This window comes from Caretta caretta, chromosome 7, assembly GCF_965140235.1.
Source record: "Caretta caretta isolate rCarCar2 chromosome 7, rCarCar1.hap1, whole genome shotgun sequence".
NCBI classification, from domain to species: Eukaryota; Metazoa; Chordata; order Testudines; family Cheloniidae; genus Caretta; species Caretta caretta.
The window spans coordinates 118,518,174-118,541,005 of NC_134212.1; the positions used below are offsets into that span (position 1 = coordinate 118,518,174).

Below are 22,832 nucleotides of genomic sequence, written 5' to 3' on the forward strand. Positions count from 1 at the left end.
ACAAACAAACAAACAAACAAAAAAACAAACCTTATTAATTTCTGTACAAGTCTGAAATAAGCCTTGGAGGATTCATGGACTCCAAAAGTGAACTGTATAGATACAAAAAGAAAAGAAGTACTTGTGGCACCTTAGAGACTAACCAATTTATTTGAGCATGAGCTTTCGTGAGCTCACTGCATCCGATGAAGTGAGCTGTAGCTCATGAAAGCTCATGCTCAAATAAATTGGTTAGTCTCTAAGGTGCCACAAGTCCTCCTTTTCTTTTTGCGAATACAGACTAACACGGCTGTTACTCTGAAACCTGTATAGATACAATCTAGGCATTAACATAAAGCATTGTTGTAACCCAACTGACCCTTGTACTTCAGTGCTCGTTACTGTAAAATCCCCTTGACCTGTACAAACTTGCTGCGAACAAGTGGAACTGGTTTTCGGCTAACTGGTGACAAGAGCTTTAGTAAAATAATTTGTGTTTGAGATATTAACTTTTTTCTAAAGGAGGGGGAATCTCACTTTTGTCACAAGCGAGATTATTTTCCTCTCCCTTTACCAATCAGATGCATTTTTAGCAACTGCTAGGGATTTTCATCCGAGCCCTCCTCTCTTGCCTGAAATGAAGTAGTTTTTGTATTGTAAACATCAACACATTCTGCATAATATAGAGGCCCAGTGAGAATAGACCTTTAAGAGGAATTTATTCACGTCTGAAATGTGCACTTTATATTGGTTATTATTCCTAGATACTTGTTAAGGGATTACCATCCTAAATCTTTTCCCATAAACAAATAAAACCTTTGCATCCAAGGTTCAAGGAAAAACCTTAAATGACAACACTTGGGGGATAAGTTAAGGAGGAAGAATGAAGAATTGATGAGTTATTAACAGTTGTAATTTCCCACCTTGAATTATTGACAACAGGTGACATTACAACCTTAGGGTTACAATCTATAAACAGCTTGGAAAATATGACCTTTGCATCACAATTGGTTTCGAGATGCCTTGTAGTTTGTTATAACAGCTGTCACTGGTGTATTTTGTTGCAGATTGAGAGAATGAGGGAATGCGAGTAACTGAAGAACTTCATTATATATTCAGGCAAATCTCTGCAAGATCTAGGAGATCTAATGGAGTGGGGGTGATGCGGCTTCTGTTGAGATGGGGTGAAACTGGTAGAAGTTTTGGGTTGTAATTGATTTGCAGTCATGAAATAATTAGCTGGAGTGAGTAGACTTAGCACTTTTTTTGTTTTTTGTTTTGTTTTGTTTTAAAGCAGGCAGAAACAGTGCATGTAGAAATAGCAGAAAAGCAGAAAGTTCCTCCAGTTCCTCTTACAACCTTGCGGAGATCAGCAAGGGAGGCCGATTGGCTCCTTTAGTCATGGGTGTTTATGGAAAAATGAATGACCTAAATTCCAGTCCTGTTGTTATTCGTGTGCTATACTAGGTCATGCCTTATGAGACAGAATAAGAATATGGAGCCAGATTCAGCCCTGATATAACGCCATTGACTAAAATGCTTTTGCACCTGAGTACATGAAGGCTCAGCTTGGCTCATTTTCTCTCAACTACTGTGGAGAGGCAATACTAGACAAAGCAGTTCTGGCATCCATACAGCTCACAAAAGACTTTCTTGATCCTATGACTGAGCCAAGTTCATACCTGATTTAACATCAATGGAGTTACACTATAGGTGGGCCTGATCCAATATATTCATTTATCTGTCATGTGGTACATTATATTGTTGAGTGTTAGTGTAGTAACCAGGGGGATTGTTACAGGCACCTATTTTTAGTCAGAAGACCACATTTATCCCTACACAGTGGAACAAACCATTGTGAGGAATAATACGTTTGCTTCCTCATGCTCATTGGGACATGCCTTTGAGATCTTTAGCTTGCTGGGGAAACCAGACTGCTGAGGACTGCAGGCAAAATTCTGCCCTCTTACCTGCACCAAGACTCCCTTGTTGCGGGTTTCATGCGCTTCACTTCCACTAAAGTCACTCATGTAATCAAGGCGGAATATGCAATAGAATTGCATCGTGGGAAGATGGATTTTGACCTGGTCCCTTTATTGCTAAAGAGGGTGAACTGGTGATTGAAAGTCAGAACTTACCTGAACCTTCTGCAGTTCATCTGCCCCTATGTCCGAGGAGGAGGAAGCATGAGATCTTGGGGTTAACGCTCAGGAATCAATCAGAATCCTTTTCAGAGTAACAGCCGTGTTAGTCTGTATTCGCAAAAAGAAAAGGAGTACTTGTGGCACCTTAGAGACTAACCAATTTATTTGAGCATGAGCTTTCGTGAGCTACAGCTCACTTCATCGGATGCATACCGTGGAAACTGCAGCAGACTTTATATATACACAGAGAATATGAAATAATACCTCCTCCCACCCCACTGTCCTGCTGGTAATAGCTTATCTAAAGTGATCATCAGGTGGGCCATTTCCAGCACAAATCCAGGTTTTCTCACCCTCCACCCCCCCACACAAATTCACTCTCCTGCTGGTGATAGCCCATCCAAAGTGACAACTCTTTACACAATGTGCATGATAATGAAGCTGGGCCATTTCCTGCACAAATCCAGGCTTTCTCACATCCCCCCCACCCCCATACACACACAAACTCACTCTCCTGCTGGTAATAGCTCATCTAAACTGACCACTCTCCAAGTTTAAATCCAAGTTAAACCAGAACATCTGGGGGGCAGGGGGGGGTAGGAAAAAACAAGAGGAAACAGGCTACCTTGCATAATGACTTAGCCACTCCCAGTCTCTATTTAAGCCTAAATTAATAGTATCCAATTTGCAAATGAATTCCAATTCAGCAGTTTCTCGCTGGAGTCTGGATTTGAAGTTTTTTTGTTTTAAGATAGCGACCTTCATGTCTGTGATTGCGTGACCAGAGAGATTGAAGTGTTCTCCGACTGGTTTATGAATGTTATAATTCTTGACATCTGATTTGTGTCCATTTATTCTTTTACATAGAGACTGTCCAGTTTGACCAATGTACATGGCAGAGGGGCATTGCTGGCACATGATGGCATATATCACATTGGTGGATGTGCAGGTGAACGAGCCTCTGATAGTGTGGCTGATGTTATTAGGCCCTGTGATGGTGTCCCCTGAATAGATATGTGGGCACAATTGGCAACGGGCTTTGTTGCAAGGGTAAGTTCCTGGGTTAGTGGTTCTGTTGTGTGGTATGTGGTTGTTGGTGAGTATTTGCTTCAGGTTGCGGGGCTGTCTGTAGGCAAGGACTGGCCTGTCTCCCAAGATTTGTGAGAGTGTTGGGTCATCCTTTAGGATAGGTTGTAGATCCTTAATAATGCGTTGGAGGGGTTTTAGTTGGGGGCTGAAGGTGACGGCTAGTGGCGTTCTGTTATTTTCTTTGTTAGGCCTGTCCTGTAGTAGGTAACTTCTGGGAACTCTTCTGGCTCTATCAATCTGTTTCTTTACTTCTGCAGGTGGGTATTGTAGTTGTAAGAAAGCTTGACAGAGATCTTGTAGGTGTTTGTCTCTGTCTGAGGGGTTGGAGCAAATGCGGTTGTATCGCAGAGCTTGGCTGTAGACGATGGATCGTGTGGTGTGGTCAGGGTGAAAGCTGGAGGCATGCAGGTAGGAATAGCGGTCAGTAGGTTTCCGGTATAGGGTGGTGTTTATGTGGTCATTGTTTATTAGCACTGTAGTGTCCAGGAAGTGGATCTCTTGGGTGGACTGGACCAGGCTGAGGTTGGTGGTGGGATGGAAATTGTTGAAATCATGGTGGAATTCCTCAAGGGCTTCTTTTCCATGGGTCCAGTGATGAAGATGTCATCAATATAGCGCAAGTAGAGTAGGGGCTTTAGGGGACGAGAGCTGAGGAAGCGTTGTTCTAAATCAGCCATAAAAATGTTGGCATACTGTGGGGCCATGCGGGTACCCATAGCAGTGCCGCTGATCTGAAGGTATACATTGTCCCCAAATGTGAAATAGTTATGGGTAAGGACAAAGTCACAAAGTTCAGCCACCAGGTTAGCCGTGACATTATCGGGGATAGTGTTCTTGACGGCTTGTAGTCCATCTTTGTGTGGAATGTTGGTGTAGAGGGCTTCTACATCCATAGTGGCCAGGATGGTGTTTTCAGGAAGATCACCAATGGATTGAAGTTTCCTCAGGAAGTCAGTGGTGTCTCGAAGGTAGCTGGGAGTGCTGGTAGCGTAGGGCCTGAGGAGGGAGTCTACATAGCCAGATAATCCTGCTGTCAGGGTGCCAATGCCTGAGATGATGGGGCGCCCAGGATTTCCAGGTTTATGGATCTTGGGTAGTAGATAGAATATCCCAGGTCGGGGTTCCAGGGGTGTGTCTGTGCGGATTTGATCTTGTGCTTTTTCAGGAAGTTTCTTGAGCAAATGCTGTAGTTGCTTTTGGTAACTCTCAGTGGGATCATAGGGTAATGGCTTATAGAAACTCGTGTTGGAGAGCTGCCGAGCAGCCTCTTGTTCATATTCCGACCTATTCATGATGACAACAGCACCTCCTTTGTCAGCCTTTTTGATTATGATGTCAGAGTTGTTTCTGAGGCTGTGGATGGCATTGCGTTCCGCATGGCTGAGGTTATGGGGCAAGTGATGCTGCTTTTCCACAATTTCAGCCCGTGCACGTCGGCGGAAGCACTCTATGTAGAAGTCCAGTCTGCTCTTTCGACCTTCAGGAGGAGTCCACCTAGAATCCCTCTTTCTGTGGTGTTGGTAGGGAGACCTCTGTGGATTAGTATGCTGTTCAGAGGTATTTTGGAAATATTCCTTGAGTCGGAGACGTCGAAAATAGGATTCTAGGTCACCACAGAACTGTATCATGTTCGTGGGGGTGGAGGGGCAGAAGGAGAGGCCCCGAGATAGAACAGCTGCTTCTTTCCTGGCTCTGTGTACACAGCAAAGTCCCATAAACTCTCTGTGCCCCTTCTCTACCGTATCTATAATAATACTTACCTACCTCACAGAGCTGTTCTTAGGCTTGTCCCAGTATGAAAGTCTCACTTCAGAGATGCAATTCCCTTTCCCCTTGCTCCCCCCCCCCCCCCCCCCCCCGCAAAAGTCTATTACTCAAGGACATCACCCTTATCTTGGTTGTACTTGCCTCATGGCCATGCAGTGCCATTCAGTAATTCTGTCAAGTGGTATCTTTGCCTTGTGACAGAGTGCTAAAGAGTGATTTATTGCTTGAATACACATCACTTTCATGAAAGCGATTTGTTTAAACAACAGTAAAGCGCTAAATAAATTATTCATTGCATGCTAATTTTTCACTTTTATGTGCAGTAGTAAGTTTCAGAATAAGTAGTCTGTGAGGCATGATATATCTCACATTAATCCTGGGTGATTTTTCACTGTTAGTCCTTTTCCCGAGGAAGGTCTTTTGCTTCAACCTTTATCTATGCAATATCTTTGCGATATTTTTCCATTTCTTCTGCAGAAAGGATCGGATGAATTATGCCTGGAGCTCCTGGTTGGAGGTTTGACGGCCAGCAGGGGAGATGCTTTATGTCTGGAGTTTATGGGTGCTACTAACCCCTTCAATAAATACTCTGGGTCTTACTGCAAGGCACAGCTACTAATACACCCTGCAAAGTATGCATCCGATGAAGTGAGCTGTAGCTCACGAAAGCTTATGCTCAGATAAATTGGTTAGTCTCTAAGGTGCCACAAGTCCTCCTTTTCTTCTTGCGAATTATGATGCTCACAAACAGCGTGTACCTTTTCAAAATGTCTCTTTATACCATTTTCTTTGGAGATTTGCATGCTGTTTTCTTTTAGCTGCTGGTGGCTAGAGGGGCAGTCTGGTTTGCTCATAAATTAGGTGGTTGACTTGCTCCTCGCAGGTGTATTTTCACATGAGGATGCAGACTTGCTACTTCCACTTCAAAAATTTCTACTCAGCATATAAAATTGTCACTCAGTAAAAGTTGTTGATTGACACAGAAATCTTGTTCAGAATGCTTTCCGGGTTCAGCCTGCTCTGATCTTAATTCAGAAACAATCCCCCAAAGGCCCATGTTGATATACAATGAAATGAATAAACAGAAGGGTATATTCTCCTCTTGATGCATACATTTAACTCTTATACTAACAGACATTAAGCATCAAGAAAATAATAGACGGTTTGTGATAGATCCTACCCATTGAGACTTGGTCTTTGAAAAGCAGCCTGCTACATTCTTCACTGCATTCACCTGTACAGGTCTTCTGCATTAATATGCTTCAAGAAGACAGACAGACGTCTACAATTTGTGTCATGGCAAACCTGGTGGCTGAACTTTGTGACTTTGTCCTCATCCATAACTATTTTACATTTGGGGACAATGTATACCTTCAAATCAGCGGCACTGCTATGGGTACCCGCATGGCCCCACAGTATGCCAACATTTTTATGGCTGACTTAGAAAAATGCTTCCTCAGCTCTCGTCCCCTAATGCCCCTACTCTACTTGCGCTACATTGATGACATCTTCATCATCTGGACCCATGGCAAAGAAGCCCTTGAGGAATTCCACCATGATTTCAACAATTTCCATCCCACCATCAACCTCATCCTGGACCAGTCCACACTAGAGATCCACTTCCTGGACACTATGGTGCTAATAAGCGATGTTCACATAAACACCACCCTATACCAGAAACGTACTGACTGCTATTCCTACCTACATGCCTGCAGCTTTCACCCAGATCACACCACACGATCCATCGTCTACAGCCAAGCTCTAGGATACAACCGCATTTGCTCCAATCCCTCAGACAGAGACACACACCTACAAGATCTCTATCAAGCATTCTTACAACTACAATACTCACCTGCTGAAGTGAAGAAAAAGATTGACAGAGCCAGAAGAGTACCCAGAAGTCACCTACTACAGGACAGGCCCAACAAAGAAAATAACAGAACGCCATTAGCCATCACCTTCAGCCCCCAACTAAAACCTCTCCAACGCATCATCAAGGATCTACAACCTATCCTGAAGGATGACCCATCACTCTCACAGATCTTGGGAGACAGGCCAGTCCTTGCTTATGGACAGTCCCCCAACCTGAAGCAAATACTCACCAGCAACCACATACCACACAACAGAACCACTAACCCAGGAACCTATCCTTGCAACAAAGCCCGTTGCCAACTTTGTCCACCTAGCTATTCAGGGGACACCGTCACAGGACCTAATCACATCAGCCACACTATCAGAGGCTCGTTCACCTGCACATCTACCAATGTGATATATGCCATCATGTGCCAGCAATGCCCCTCTGCCATGTACACTGGCCAAACTGGACAGTCTATACGTAAAAGAATAAATGGACACAAATCAGACGTCAAGAATGATAACATTCAAAAACCAGTCGGAGAACACTTCAATCTCTCTGGTCACTTGATTAGAGACCTAAAGTGACAATTCTTCAACAAAAAAACGTCAAAAACAACTCCAACGAGAGACTGCTGAAATGGAATTAATTTGCAAACTGGATACAATTAACTTAGGCTTGAATAGAGACTGGGAGTGGATGGGTCATTACACAAAGTAAAACTATTTCCCCATGTTTATTCCCCCCCTCCACTGTTCCTCAGACATTCTTGTCAACTGCTGGAAATGGCCCACCTTGATTATCACTACAAAAGGTTTTCTTTTCTCCCTCATCCCCCCGGCTCTCCTGCTGGTAATAGCTCATCTTAAGTGATCACTCTGGTTACAGTGTGTATGGTAACACCCATTGTTTCATGTTCTCTGTGTATATAAATCTCCCGATTGTATTTTCCACTGAATGCATCTGATGAAGTGAGCTGTAGCTCACGAAAGCTTATGCTCAGATAAATTGGTTAGTCTCTAAGGTGCCACAAGTCCTCCTTTTCTTTTTGTGGATACAGACTAACACGGCTGCTACTCTGAAACCTGATCCCCAGATGTGATGTTCTGCCAGTGAGACGAAAGCTATTGTACCTTTTCTTTGGGAATCCAAGTGTCTCTGCTTCTGGCCCTCATGACAACTAATTTTCCGGATCCTTCCTTTTAACTGCTTTTCTCCTACTCATGATGATCTCTGTTAATTATTTGTCGTATGGTAGCACTCAGAACTAGTGCTGGTTGGAAAATTCTCGGTTGAATTAGTTATTCAGAATCATTTGTGAAAATCTTTGAAAATCCTCGTGTCAATAGACTGCCAAAACAACTCATTGAGAATGTTTTCTTTTTCAAACTTCAAAACACATGCTGTGTGGGGGACTTACATAAGTCAGGTGGTATTGTTTCTATTCTCTGATTGGATGACGTACGCAACTAACCGTACAGCCCAAACTGAGAATTTTGGCTATTAAAATGCAATGCATGAAAACTTCAAGTCATTCTGAAAGCTGCATGATCATAGACGGCCAGCATGCTTTTGAAAACTTACGTTCAAACTAGCTTTCATTGGTGTATCTGAGTTATTGGCACATTTTATTGCTGAGAGTGGCACAGAATTGGTCTCCATAGTTTACTACGGGATTCACAGGACAGTGAACAGCCAGAAACATATGTGCAAGTCAGCTAAGTTGATTTTGGCTGCCCCCTAGTGGAATATACCACATACCTGGTCATGATAGTGTGGTCAACACTAAGTAGACCAGCGTTTTTCAAACTTCGGGTAGCGACTCAGTACTGGGTTGCAGCATGTAAGGCACTGGGTCGCTCGGGTCAGCACCACTGACCGGGACGTTAAAAGTCCCATCGGCAGTGCTGCCCAGCTAAGGCAGGCTAGTGCCTACCTGTTCTGACACTGTGCTGTGCTCCGGAAGTGGCCAGCAGCGGGTCCAGCTTCTAGGCAGGGGGCCACGGGGTCCCCACGCTGGCCCCGCCCTGAGCACCAGGTCCACACTCCCATTAGCCAGGAACCGGCCAATGGGAGCTGGTGCCTGCGGGCGAGAGTTTTGCGAAGCTGCTAGCGCGCTTCTGCCTAGGAGCCGGACCTACTGCTGGCTGCTTCCGGGGCGCAATGCGGTCCACGGTGCCAGGGCAGGTGGGAAGCCTGCCTCTGCACCCCGGCTGCGCTGCTGACTGGGAGCCACTGGAGGTAAGTCCATGCCCCAACCCTGTGCCCCAATCCCCTGCCCCAGCCCTGAACCCCCCCAAAAGCTGGAATCCCTTCCTACACCCCAAACCTCTCATCCCCAGCCCCACCCCAGAGCCCATACCCCCTCCTGCATCCCAACTCTTGCCCCAGCCCTGAGCGCCCCCCCAACCCAGAACACCTTCCTACACCCCAAACCCCTCATCCCTGGCCCCACCCCAGAGCCTGCACTCACTACCCAGAACCCTGACCCCCTCCCGCACCCCAACCCCCTGCCCCAGCCTAGAGACCCCTTCCACACCCTGAACCCCCTCATTCCTGGCCCCACCCTGCAACCCCTCACCCCAACCCTCTGCCCCAGTCCTGAGCCCCTCCCACACCCCAAGCCCCTCCCATACCCCAAACCTCTCATCCCCAGCTCCATTGGGTCATGGGCATCAACAGTTTTCTTCAGCTGGGTCCCCTGAAAAAATGTTTGAAAACCACTGGTGTAGACAACTGATGCCCATATAGTACTGTCAACACTGATGTCCATTATTACTGTTATTTATTGATTTGTCTTATGGTGGCATCTAAAGACCCCAACCTAGGTTTTTTTTTGGGGGGGGGAGGCATTGTGCTAGGAGAAGAGCTTACAATCTAAACAGACAAGACAGACAAAGGGTGGGAGGGTAAAGGGAGGCAGAGAGAGAGATTAAGGCTTTGTCTTCACTGACAGTAACAGGGAATAAAAGAAAAGGAGTACTTGCGGCACCTTAGAGACTAACCAATTTATTTGAGCATGAGCTTTCGTGAGCTACAGCTCACTTCATCGGATGCATACCGTGGAAACTGCAGCAGACTTTATATATACACAGAGAATATGAAACAATACCTCCTCCCACCCCACGGTCCTGCTGGTAATAGCTTATCTAAAGTGATCATCAGGTTGGGCCATTTCCAGCACAAATCCAGGTTTTCTCACCCTCCACCCCCCCACACAAATTCACTCTCCTGCTGGTGATAGCACATCCAAAGTGACAACTCTTTACACAATGTGCATGATAATCAAGTTGGGCCATTTCCTGCACAAATCCAGGTTCTCTCACCCCCTCACCCCCCTCCCAAAAACCACACACACAAACTCACTATCCTGCTGGTAATAGCTCATCCAAAGTGACCATTCTCCCTACAATGTGCATGATAATCAAGGTGGGCCATTTCCAGCACAAATCCAGGTTTTCTCACATCCCCCCCACCCCCATACACACACAAACTCACTCTCCTGCTGGTAATAGCTCATCCAAACTGACCACTCTCCAAGTTTAAATCCAAGTTAAACCAGAACATCTGGGGGGCAGGGGGGGGGTAGGAAAAAACAAGAGGAAATAGGCTACCTTGCATAATGACTTAGCCACTCCCAGTCTCTATTTAAGCCTAAATTAATAGTATCCAATTTGCAAATGAATTCCAATTCAGCAGTTTCTCGCTGGAGTCTGGATTTGAAGTTTTTTTGTTTTAAGATAGCGACCTTCATGTCTGTGATTGCGTGACCAGAGAGATTGAAGTGTTCTCCGACTGGTTTATGAATGTTATAATTCTTGACATCTGATTTGTGTCCATTTATTCTTTTACGTAGAGACTGTCCAGTTTGACCAATGTACATGGCAGAGGGGCATTGCTGGCACATGATGGCATATATCACATTGGTGGATGTGCAGGTGAACGAGCCTCTGATAGTGTGGCTGATGTTATTAGGCCCTGTGATGGTGTCCCCTGAATAGATATATGGGCACAATTGGCAACAGGCTTTGTTGCAAGGATAAGTTCCTGGGTTAGTGGTTCTGTTGTGTGGTATGTGGTTGTTGGTGAGTATTTGCTTCAGGTTGCAGGGCTGTCTGTAGGCAAGGACTGGCTTGTCTCCCAAGATTCGTGAGAGTGTTGGGTCATCCTTTAGGATAGGTTGTAGATCCTTAATAATGCGTTGGAGGGGTTTTAGTTGGGGGCTGAAGGTGACCGCTAGTGGCGTTCTGTTATTTTCTTTGTTAGGCCTGTCCTGTAGTAGGTAACTTCTGGGAACTCTTCTGGCTCTATCAATCTGTTTCTTTACTTCTGCAGGTGGGTATTGTAGTTGTAAGAAAGCTTGACAGAGTTCTTGTAGGTGTTTGTCTCTGTCTGAGGGGTTGGAGCAAATGCGATTGTATCGCAGAGCTTGGCTGTAGACGATGGATCGTGTGGTGTGGTCAGGGTGAAAGCTGGAGGCATGCAGGTAGGAATAGCGGTCAGTAGGTTTCCGGTATAGGGTGGTGTTTATGTGACCATTGTTTATTAGCACTGTAGTGTCCAGGAAGTGGATCTCTTGGGTGGACTGGACCAGGCTGAGGTTGGTGGTGGGATGGAAATTGTTGAAATCATGGTGGAATTCCTCAAGGGCTTCTTTTCCATGGGTCCAGATGATGAAGATGTCATCAATATAGCGCAAGTAGAGTAGGGGCTTTAGGGGACAAGAGCTGAGGAAGCGTTGTTCTAAATCAGCCATAAAAATGTTGGCATACTGTGGGGCCATGCGGGTACCCATAGCAGTGCCGCTGATCTGAAGGTATAACAGGGAATAGTTATCTCACTGTAAAATCCTAGATGGAGACAAGGCACTTGTAGTTTTTGATGTGAGGTAGCTAGATGGGGTCTTCACTATACTCGCTGCTCCTAGCTGACCTCATGTAGTTTACTGCATGGTAAACCTACAGTGCCTTGTCTCCACTATATTCTTACAGCACGATAATTAACATGCATTAGTTGTCCTAGGGTAAAAACACCCTTTTATTGACTTTGTGGCGGGAAGAGCGGCGGAGCTGCTGGCGAATTGCCGCTGCGAGACACGGACTGCCGTCCCATTCGGAATGCCACCCCAAGCACCTGCTTGGAAAGCTGGGGCCTGGAGCCAGCCTTGCCTGTGGCTTGGAAAAACAAAAGCATCTTTGGGCTTGTCTTCACAGCAACAAATAGCTCAAGTTGCTCCACTCGACCTAGCCTACCTTGAATGAGAGCAACTGCACAACACCACTCAAACTGGGATTGGATTAGCCTCTGGTGGGTTGCAGCTGGTAGCTAGCTGTACTCAAGCTTCAACTTGCTCCCCTGGCGTTCACCTTAAACGTGCTAGCTAGATTGAGTTTGAAGCACCACTTCACTTGAACGTGAGATTTATGAGTGTGGAAGGGAGTTGGGTTAGGGGCAACTCTTAAGTTACTCCTGGAGGTAACCCTGCAGGGAAAGACAAGCCCTTTGTCAGCTACCGGGGCGATAGGTGCCCATATTAGAATTAATTTGCATAAAAAACAAATTTATGCTAGATACAAATGTGACAGGAAGGGACTGCCAATCTCTTGTCCATTTGGATTTTAAGCAATTCAGGGCAGGCCTTGCGACATTTTTTGTCTATATTCAGGTTTTTAAGGACAGTTAAGCGTGTACCTATTCAATAAGCAACACAAGTCGACACAAATTTTAAATCTGTCATGTTACTCCCTCTCTCTCCCATCTCCACAGTGCAATGCAGAGCCAGAAAGTCTACTGCTGTGGATGAGACTCAAATCCCAGTATAGGTCATAGTGCCTTGGGATGCTGTCTTGTTACCATGGCGATCTCCCATACCCAGGAGTCACTGTATGAGGGCGTTGCCGTGGTAGACGCGGCTTGGTGAGGCTGCGGCACTGTTGCAATAGCTATGGCTGGTTCTGACAGCGGGCCTGGAGGGGGCTCCCAGCACAGCCAAGGGGCCAAAGACACCAGAATGCAAGGTGTGGGGGAGCCTGCAGTCTTCCTGGCCCAGTGGAACAGAGACCCCTGGCCAGGACTGCAAGGACAAGCCCCCAGCTGCGGGATAGGCCACCCCACGGATGAATGTTTCTGGCCCAGGGATGCCTCCTACATTCCTGACTGGTGAGAGAGGCTGTGACAGCAGAGCCGCTGCTGCAGGGCCAGTGATGCTAGATCCCTGCAGTCACGAGGTGCAGGGGGAAGCTGTGGTCCTGGTAGGGCAAAGCGGAGTCCCTCCCCACACACACATCTCCCCTGGCCAGGACTGCAAGGAGATGGACATATACTGGAATTTATGAGACTTTGTGATAGGTCCATCACCTCTCAAAAAAGTCATCAGACACCACTGCCAGCCACTGTTATTTGGGTGAGTAGATTTAGGCCAAGATTTTCCAAAGTTATTAGTGATTTTGTGCTCCCAAAGCGGGGACGTCTGATTTTCAGAAAGCGCTGAGTGTTCAGCCTCTGAAAGCCAGGCCCTTTTAAGGTGTATGTCTGGTTGAGGACCCAAAATCCAAGGTGTCCAAAACAACTAGGTTCTTTAGAAAGTGTTGGCAATTCACTCTAGGCTCCCAAGTTTCAAAAACTTGGCCATCATAATGTAGAGTTGATTGAAATTTTTGTTCATGAAAATGTTTTGGGTTGTGAGGCACAATCACTTTTCAACCAAAATGGAAGTTTTCTAACTGAGCTGCTTTCTGCCCTGTCATTTGAGGACCAGATGACCTGCAGGCCATTACCTGTATCTGGGCCTCAAAACATCACCTGGTATGCAGCCAATTAGTCACGGGTGGAGCTAAGCCCCTCTCTGCCAAAGGGCCATCCCATCCTGTGCCACTTCCCTTAACCAGGGAAAGGTGAGGAACCCATTTCAAAACCACCTTACTTCAGGGGCGTGGAAGCAAAGCTGTATCTTTGCCTTTAATAACAGAGTTTATATGTCTGGAAAGAACCAAAGAGTAAAGTTTCTCTTTTCATCTCACTTTTTAAAAGAGCTCACATCAGAGCAGGCATAAAAACCCGATTTTCAGCTCGAGTGTGTGTGTGTATGTGACGCATCACTATTTTGGCTGTTCTTTTCTTCTTGCACTTGTTCGTTTGTATTGATTGGTAAATGTGGAGAGCGGGAAAGGGAAAAAAGAACAAGGGTGAAGGGTGAGAAATTCTGTTTCATTTCATTACTGCGTTCCATCACAGCCCATATTCTGACACTTAGAACAACATAATATGCATGTCTTTGATCATTAGGTTCCTCTAAGCTATCTAGCGACAGCCCGGGAAAACAAAGCAAAAAACCAACTGCTGTAACAACAAAAACCACCACAGTATTAAACACAGACTAACCTTTTGCAGTCTGAATAACAAAGAAATGAAAACAGCAAAGGAGAAATAATACTTTTAAAAAAAACGATGGACTCGCACAGGTTATTGAAATAACAGTTTAACAAAAAGTGCATAAGGGAATTTGGCATAAATAAGCAGTTTTGCTGCCCACGTGTTCACATTGCCTGTGTGTCTTGGTCTGGAGTAACCATACTGCTGCTGCTTCAGGAAAAGTGAATGGAAAAGAGAGACTGTTGTGGAGATGTTCTCTGATGAAACCTAAGAGATATGTTATGTGTGCAGCATCCGGTGCAGAAGTGTGTTGAAGTCAGAATCCCTACACGGAGAGATGGCAGAAAAAGTAGTTTTGTGGTCAAGGCTCTGGACTGGGAATTTGGAGCGCTGGCCTTACTTCTTGGCTCTGCTACGGACTCACTGCGTGACCTTGGATAAATCCTTTAATCTCTCATCTACGATGATGGGAGGGGGTTGTCTGTATGATTCTAGAATAAGATGCGATTGACTAGTATAAGGTGACCAGATACCACAGTGATGGGCATAGACTAAGAACCTAAATGGACATCACCAAGTAATGAAATAACAAAAATGCCTTCTATTTGTATGGTGTCCCTTCCCAAGAAGGATCTGAAAGTGCTCTCCTCATAATGATCCAGATGTGAATGTGTTTCACAGATAACTAGGCTTGGAGGGATTAGACTTTTATTGCTAAATGTTGGTAAACGTTGATTTTGTGGAGGGGGGAGAGATAGCTGAGTGGTTTGAGCATTGGGCTGCTAAACCCAGGGTTGTGAGTTCAATCCTTGAGGGGGCCATTTAGGGATCTACAGCAAAAAATGGGGATTGGTCCTGCTGGGGTTGGACTAGATGACCTTCTGGGGTCCCTTCCAACCCTGATAGTCTATGATTTCACCATACACCAACAAACTGAAAAAAAATTCAATATATAACATTAGAAATTTATATACAGGCAAAGTCAGAAAAATTCCACTTGAGAACTCATTAGAGTTTGATTTAAGGATATTTATTTTGTATATTTTGACATGTGATGTATGTAGACAACTTGTGTTTTAATTATTGTAAAACTTTAACCTTTTGAATCTGAATGTCCACTATAATTAAATAATTATTGTCTGACCCTCCCAATCTCCTGTGACTGTGAAAATTTAAATAGATGAAAATGTAAAAAAATGCATGCAATTATAGGTTTTAAACAGTTGTGAACATTTAAATTGCCAAAAATTGAAAAAAAAAATTAAAATAAACATTGATTTTAGCTGTTGAAATTATAAAAATAAAAAGAAGAAAAAATTGAATTCTGCCAAGCCTGCAAATAACAGATCCTGCTGTCATTGAAATCAGTGGATGCATTCCCATTAACATAGATGGGAGTAGGACAAAGAGAATTTATATAATTTGTATTGAGATTACCCATCCACCACTGGGAGCCATCGTGTGCCAGCACAATATTATTAAGGAGCAAAGAACCACTTCCCTAAATGGGATTTTACTCTCTTGAGCTTTTCATCAGATTTGTAGAATGCAGAGTAATTCCTAGAACAGGTTTGAAAAATTTTGACAAAACAGTTTGTCATCAGCAAATACGGTTCTGTTGAAACTGAAATCCTTTGTGATATGGTGTCAGTTTTGCTGAAATTTTGTTTTGGAGGGAACAAAGGTTACAACAAAGCAGAAATTTCCTGATGTCATGTCATGAATTTAAGCTCTCTGGCTCATCTTTTTAAAGTGTTATGTAGGTTTCCTTTGAGTATGAGGACTGATAGGTTAGATACAGAGTGATTGCTTTGTGAAAAGTTTCAGAGTAGCAGCCATGTTAGTCTGTATCCGCAAAAAGAAAAGGAGTACTTGTGGCACCTTAGAGACTAACAAATTTATTTGAGCATAAGCTTTTGTGAGCTACAGCTCACTTCATCGGATGCTGCCTGCCACAAGTATTTACACGACAATGAATGGCCCTCAGATATCCACCCCAAACACATTGCCAAACTCATCCATTTCATCCTCACCCATAACAATTTTACATTCAATGACAAATACTTTCTCCAAACAGTGGGAACAGCACTGGGTACTGGGATGGTGTCCCAATATGCCAACCTCTTCATAGGCCATCTTAAAGAAGCAGAACAGCAAATGCAAAACCTGGCACACATATCTCCACTGTAACAATGATCAACACTGCCTGCAACACACCTTTTAAGATCCATGGGTCCTACATGTGGTGTACCTCTTCCAATGCACTAAATGCCCCAATATCAACTAAATGGGTGAAACTAGAAAATCACTCGAATGGACTCACACAGGAAAAAGATAAAAGACAAAAACACCATATCACCTGTGGGTGAACACTTTTCATTAAGCAATTGTTTAGACTTGCAGCTTCTCCCCTCCGCATAGGTACTCCACCTCCCTTAGAGGCGGTAGCCTTTTCAAGGGGACAAGCTCACCCGTCAACCGCTGTCAATACGGGGGAGGGGGGGGGTGTTAGGTCAGCATTTTCCACACCTCTGAGCAATGCAGTGATATCAGCATAAGTTGGTAGTGTAGACCAAGCCAAACTCTGACCTATCAGTCCTCATCCTCAAAGGAAACCTGCACAACATTTCCAAGAGACGACCCTGGGAGCTTAAATTCATAATTTTGCTAGACACTAAAAATTATAGTCTTAATAAAGACACTGGATTTATGGCTTTTAGAACAATCTGTAACCAACTATCTTCCCCCCTTTTTCCTATAACTACAGGGGTGTTAATGGGCCACTTAACTTTCAGTGATCCCTTAGAATATGTGCTAACTACTTATGAGATCAAACAAATAGTTTAGCATATTTAGCAGTGACACTGTGAGTACCTTTCCCAGACCTATAGAAGAGCTCTGTGTAGCTCGAAAGCTTGTCTCTCTCCACAGGAGAGTGAGTTTGTGTGTGTGTGTGTGGGGGGGGGGGGGGCAGAGGGTGAGAAAACCTGGATTTGTGCTGGAAATGGCCCAACTTGATGATCACTTTAGATAAGCTATTACCAGCAGGAGAGTGGGGTGGGAGGAGGTATTGTTTCATATTCTCTGTGTATATGTCTTCTGCAGTTTCCACGGTATGCATCCGATGAAGTGAGCTGTAGCTCACGAAAGCTCATGCTCAAATAAATTGGTTAGTCTCTAAGGTGCCACAAGTACTCCTTTTCTCTCCACAACAGAAGTCAGTCCAACAAAAAAATATTATCTTGCTCACCTTGTCTCTCTAATATCCTGGAACCGACATGGCTACAACAAAACTGCATATAACATAGGCACCGACTCTGTGGGTGCTCCGGGGCTCAAGCACCCACAGAAAAAAAATAGGGATGCTCAGCACCCACCAGCCACAGTGGTTCTGCCCCGGGGCTGGCTGCCGATCAGCGAGTGGCTGGTGAGAGGAGCTTGGGGGAGGGGGCAGGGAGGAGGGAGTGGTGGGTGGAAGAGGGAGCCTTGGGGGAAAGAAGGGGACAGGAAGAAGCAGAGCGAGGGCAGGGCCTTGGGGGAAGAGGCCAAGCGGGAGCAGGGCCTCCACCTGGAGTGTTGACAGAGGATCTGCTCCAACTAATCTATGTAATCTCTCTGTTTTGAGAGGACAAGTGGGAAAGAAGGGAGACATGCTAACCTTTCATTATGCTCCTGTTCAGTTGTAGACAACCGGAGAGCTCTCTGTTTTAACTCAGGGAGTGTGGGCTGCACTGCTTCCCCCTTTGGAGATCTGGTAGATTTACTCAACTGGTTTAGAGGCAGCAAGTCTAGTGGTTAGAGCAGATGATACAGAGGGCAAGAAACCTGGCTTCTTTTCCCCCTTTACTGCTGGCTCACTATGTGCCTTTGGCAAAGGTCGCATAAAGTCTCAGGACCTCAGTTTCCCCATCTGCAAAATGGGGGATTGTAATCATTATCCACCCTACGAGAGCACTTTGTCCTTTGGGTCACTACTTAAGCTGGGTGGAGAATGGATGTCACTTTGCTGAACACGCTAAGGGACAGTGACAACATAATTCTGTATCTTTAACACACAGCTGCCTGCTGCCAATGATAACCATTCCTGAGAGGGTTGTGATTGAAATTTAGCACTTATAAAGCCTTAATTGGCATGTGTCTTTGTTAAGCATATGCACCCTCTGTGGGAATGCTAACTGACATCCCAGTAGGGTGCCGGCACCTACTACATGCTAGCATTCTCTTTAAGAGGTACTTGTACTAACATACAGAATAATCAACTTTGCTGCACTGCAGCTGTAGGGCCGTATTGTAGACACTTCCTACATTGATGGAGGGGTTTTTCCATCAATGTAGCTAATCCACATCCTTGAGAGGGGGCAGCTAGGTTGACAGCAAGAATTCTTCCGTCGACCTAGCTGCATCTACAGCCAGGCTTTAGGCTGACTTTACTATAGCACTCAGGAAGCAAAATTTGTCAGAGCCCTGAGTGACATAGCTAGGTAGATCTAATAATTAAGTGTAGACCAGGCCTGAAGCTTAACTTCCAAGATCTTCACCCTATTTCCTTGCCTGACCCCACGGCATATTTGGGGTCGGGAAGGAATTTTCCTCCAGGGCAGATTGGCAGAGGTCCTGGAGGTTTTTTGCCTTCCTCTGCAGTGTGGGGCATGGGTCACTTGCTGGAGGATTCTCTGCACCTTGAAGTCTTTAAACCATGATTTGAGGACTTCAATAGCTGAGACATAAGTTAGGGGTTTGCTACAGGAGTGGGTGGGTGAGATTCTGTGGCCTGTGTTGTGCAGGAGGTCAGACTAGACGATCATAATGGTCCCTTCTGACCTTAAAAGTCTATTATTCTGTGATTCATGGGGCTGGAAGTAGGATTCTGGGCCTTGAGCTGTAAAAAAATATAGGCATCTACCAGCTGAGCTACACAAGATGTCTCTTAACAACAGTAGAACCTCAGAGTTACGGACACCTTGGGAATGGAGGTTGTCCGTAACTCTGAAATGTTTTGCAAAAAGAAAAGGAGTACTTGTGGCACCTTAGAGACTAACCAATTTATTTGAGCATGAGCTTTCGAGCTCACGAAAGCTCATGCTCAAATAAATTGGTTAGTCTCTAAGGTGCCACAAGTACTCCTTTTCTTTTTGCGAATACAGACTAACACGGCTGTTACTCTGAAATCTGAAATGTTTGTAACTCTCAACAAAGTTTGGGATCCTGATCCAGCAGCTGATAGTCCAGGCCAGGTTTCAGCAGCAGCTGAGCTCCCTACTCAGCACTTGCATGAGTTTGCAGTGTGTGTGTGTGCGTCCTCCTGGGTGATGGGGTAAAAACAGCATGTCCCCCTCCCGGCAGGAAGGAAGGGATGAAAGTAGTGCAGACCCCAGTGCTGTCCTGTTCTGCTGGCTCCAGCTGCTTTGGGCTGGCAGCCCCAGCATCTTGCTGTAAGTGGCTGCCCCGTGCATAGGGGTGGGGGTGAGAACAGGGACAAGCAGCCCAGGTGTGCCCACCTTTAAGATGCAATACAGTATTTGTTTTTAAAAAATGTTTTGGTCTCTGCTGCTGCCTGACTGGTTACTTTCAGTTTCACTTGGTGTCCAGTTGACAAGTCAGTCCATAACTCTGGGGTCCGTACCTTTGAGGTTCTACCCCCAGTCGGAGAACACTTCAATCTCTCTGGTCACGCAATCACAGACATGAAGGTCGCTATCTTAAAACAAAAAAACTTCAAATCCAGACTCCAGCGAGAAACTGCTGAATTGGAATTCATTTGCAAATTGGATACTATTAATTTAGGCTTAAATAGAGACTGGGAGTGGCTAAGTCATTATGCAAGGTAGCCTGTTTCCTCTTGTTTTTTCCTACCCCCCCCCCCGATGTTCTGGTTTAACTTGGATTTAAACTTGGAGAGTGGTCAGTTTAGATGAGCTATTACCAGCAGGAGAGTGAGTTTGTGTGTGTATGGGGGTGGGGGGGATGTGAGAAAACCTGGATCTATGCAGGAAATAGCCCGACTTGATTATGTAAAGAGTTGTCACTTTGGATGGGCTAGCACCAGCAGGAGAGTGAATTTGTGGGGGGGGGGGGGGTGGAGGGTGAGAAAACCTGGCTTTGTGCTGGAAATGGCCCACCTGTTGATCACTTTAGATAAGCTATTACCAGCAGGACAGTGGGGTGGGAGGAGGTATTGTTTCATATTCTCTGTGTGTATATAAAGTCTGCTGCAGTTTCCACGGTATACATCTGATGAAGTGAGCTGTAGCTCACGAAAGCTCATGCTCAAATAAATTGGTTAGTCTCTAAGGTGCCACAAGTACTCCTTTTCTTTTTGCGAATACAGACTAACACGGCTGTTCCTCTGATACCGTAGGTCTCTTTCTCATCTTTTTGGCCCACCACTAGAGGGCATCATCATCATATTCACACACAATAATAGGAGGCTTACATGGGATGCCCAGGAGCTAAGCCTACACCTCTTTCTATGCGAGGACAATGGGACCATTTGTGTTAGTACATTGTACTCATGTCAGTAAAGGGTGAAGGATCTGGCCCAGAAATCCTTAATTTAAAGCAAAACTCAGCATAGTTAATCGAACCATAAGGTATGATTAGGTTGCCTGACAGAGATTTTTGATCCCTAAGCAAAATGTTGGAAGGTATCCCAAACCTCATGCTTTGGAATTTAAGGCACTCTCTGCTTTTTAGCGGTTAGACTGAGGCCTTAATGGAGGGCAAATTAGCCCACATTGGCCTTCTTCTGGGTTCTTACATCTTCTTCTGGTACTGACCACCATGGAAGACAAGATTCTGGCTGAAAAGGACCTCTGCTCCATTCCAGGCTGGTGGTTCCCATGCTCAGGAATCCCAGTGAAAGGCAAGTATCAGGGGGTAGCTGTGTTAGTCTGTATCCACAAAAACAACAAAGAGTCCAGTGGCACCTTAAAAACTAACAGATTTATGTGAGCATAAGCTTTTCGTTTTATGTCTGCATCTGTAATTTTCACTCCATGCATCTAAAGAAGTAGGGTTTTTACCCATGAAAGCTTATGCTCAAATAAATCTGTTAGTCTTTAAGGTGCCACTGGATTCCTTGTTGTTCCAGTGGAAGGCAATCACTCTTTCTGCCACATACTGCAGATATCCTCCTGTATCTAAAAGTATTTTGGCTGGCATATCAGCCCCCTCACCAGCTTTGCCTCCCAGTGGAAGAAGGCACTGTAAAATGTTACAGCAACACTGAACAGGGAAAGGTCCGCTCAGTATACAGCATCTGCAAGCACTTCTCATGTCAGTTTAGCCAAATGCTTTAACAATTCGTTCAATTATGTTAAGCACCCATTAAAGGAATCCTAAACCCTCCCTTGGGTCATTTCAGTTCTAGGAGATTGTAATTGTTTCAGACTAACCACGATTTCTTCTTTTGCCTCCAGGTGATTCTAATTCTGACCAAGCTGTATGACTACAGCCTGGGGAGCATCACGGAGAGCTCGCTTTGGAGGTATGTAGATAAATTGAAGGAATAATTATCGTCTTACTTAAACACGAACACTCCGGTACAGTTCTTTTATTGAATTTAATTGGATTTTTTACATGCTGGAAGGTTCACAGCTAAGCTCTTTCTTGCACTCTCGCTCTTTCTCCCTTTTAGTCCTCTGTTCTCTCATTCTTGGGGATGATGGGACTGAGGTCTGATTGTCTTGTTCAACTAGCTAGATAGTGCATTTCATGTAAATAGAAAAGGAGTACTTGTGGCACCTTAGAGACTAACCAATTTATTTGAGCATGAGCTTTCGTGAGCTACAGCTCACTTCATCAGATGTTTACCGTGGAAACTGCAGCAGACTTTATATACACACAGAGAATATGAAACAATACCTCCTCATATTCTCATATTCTCTGTGTGTATATAAAGTCTGCTGCAGTTTCCACGGTAAACATCTGATGAAGTGAGCTGTAGCTCACGAAAGCTCATGCTCAAATAAATTGGTTAGTCTCTAAGGTGCCACAAGTCCTCCTTTTCTTTTTGCGAATACAGACTAACACGGCTGTTCCTCTGAAACCTTTCATGTAAATGTCACTTAGGGTTTTCTTTGTTTTGTGTTGTTTTACACACAATCCTGTTCAGAATTAATAAACCAATTGATCAAAACCCAACCAACAACCCTCCTGTTTTGATCTGTAACCCTTGAATTTCAGTTTGCAATGGCAAGAGCTCCATCCCACAAAGCTGCCCCAGTGATCCTAGAGTAGAACCACAGAGTTTGGGACACCTCGGGAATGGAGGTTGTTCGTCACTCTGAAATGTTTGTGACTCTGAACAAAACGCTCTTGTAGAGGTTTATGAATAGACCAGGCACATTATGCAGGTTGAAATGAAGTTGTCTGCCTACACTTACTGCTTGACTGCGAGTGTTTAGTGGTTAGAGCAGATGGCCTGTTAGTCAAGACTCCTGAGTTCCCAGTTCTCTGGTTGTATTATAGTAACTCTTGCTGAGGTCAACAGAAGTTGCTCATATGCTGTGAGGGAAGAGAAAAGCAGTAAGCCCCTGAATTGTTTCCCAAAGTTGTTACTGACATGCTCTGTGTGCATGAGCAAGCTGCTGCTGCCTCAGTTTATCCTTTTGTAAGAAGGGTACAGG

The 22,832-nt window shown here is 44.9% G+C and overlaps 1 protein-coding gene across 2 annotated transcripts in view; it reads left to right on the forward strand.

The window, feature by feature from the left end:
- Window positions 1-22,832, forward strand: part of SORCS1 (sortilin related VPS10 domain containing receptor 1) — a 423,910-nt gene that overhangs the window by 112,084 nt on the left and 288,994 nt on the right. For both annotated transcript variants that reach the window (XM_048857873.2, XM_048857874.2), the window contains exon 2: window positions 21,624-21,691. In XM_048857873.2, coding sequence (XP_048713830.2) covers window positions 21,624-21,691 — 68 coding nt within the window. The remainder of the gene's footprint in view (window positions 1-21,623; window positions 21,692-22,832) is intronic.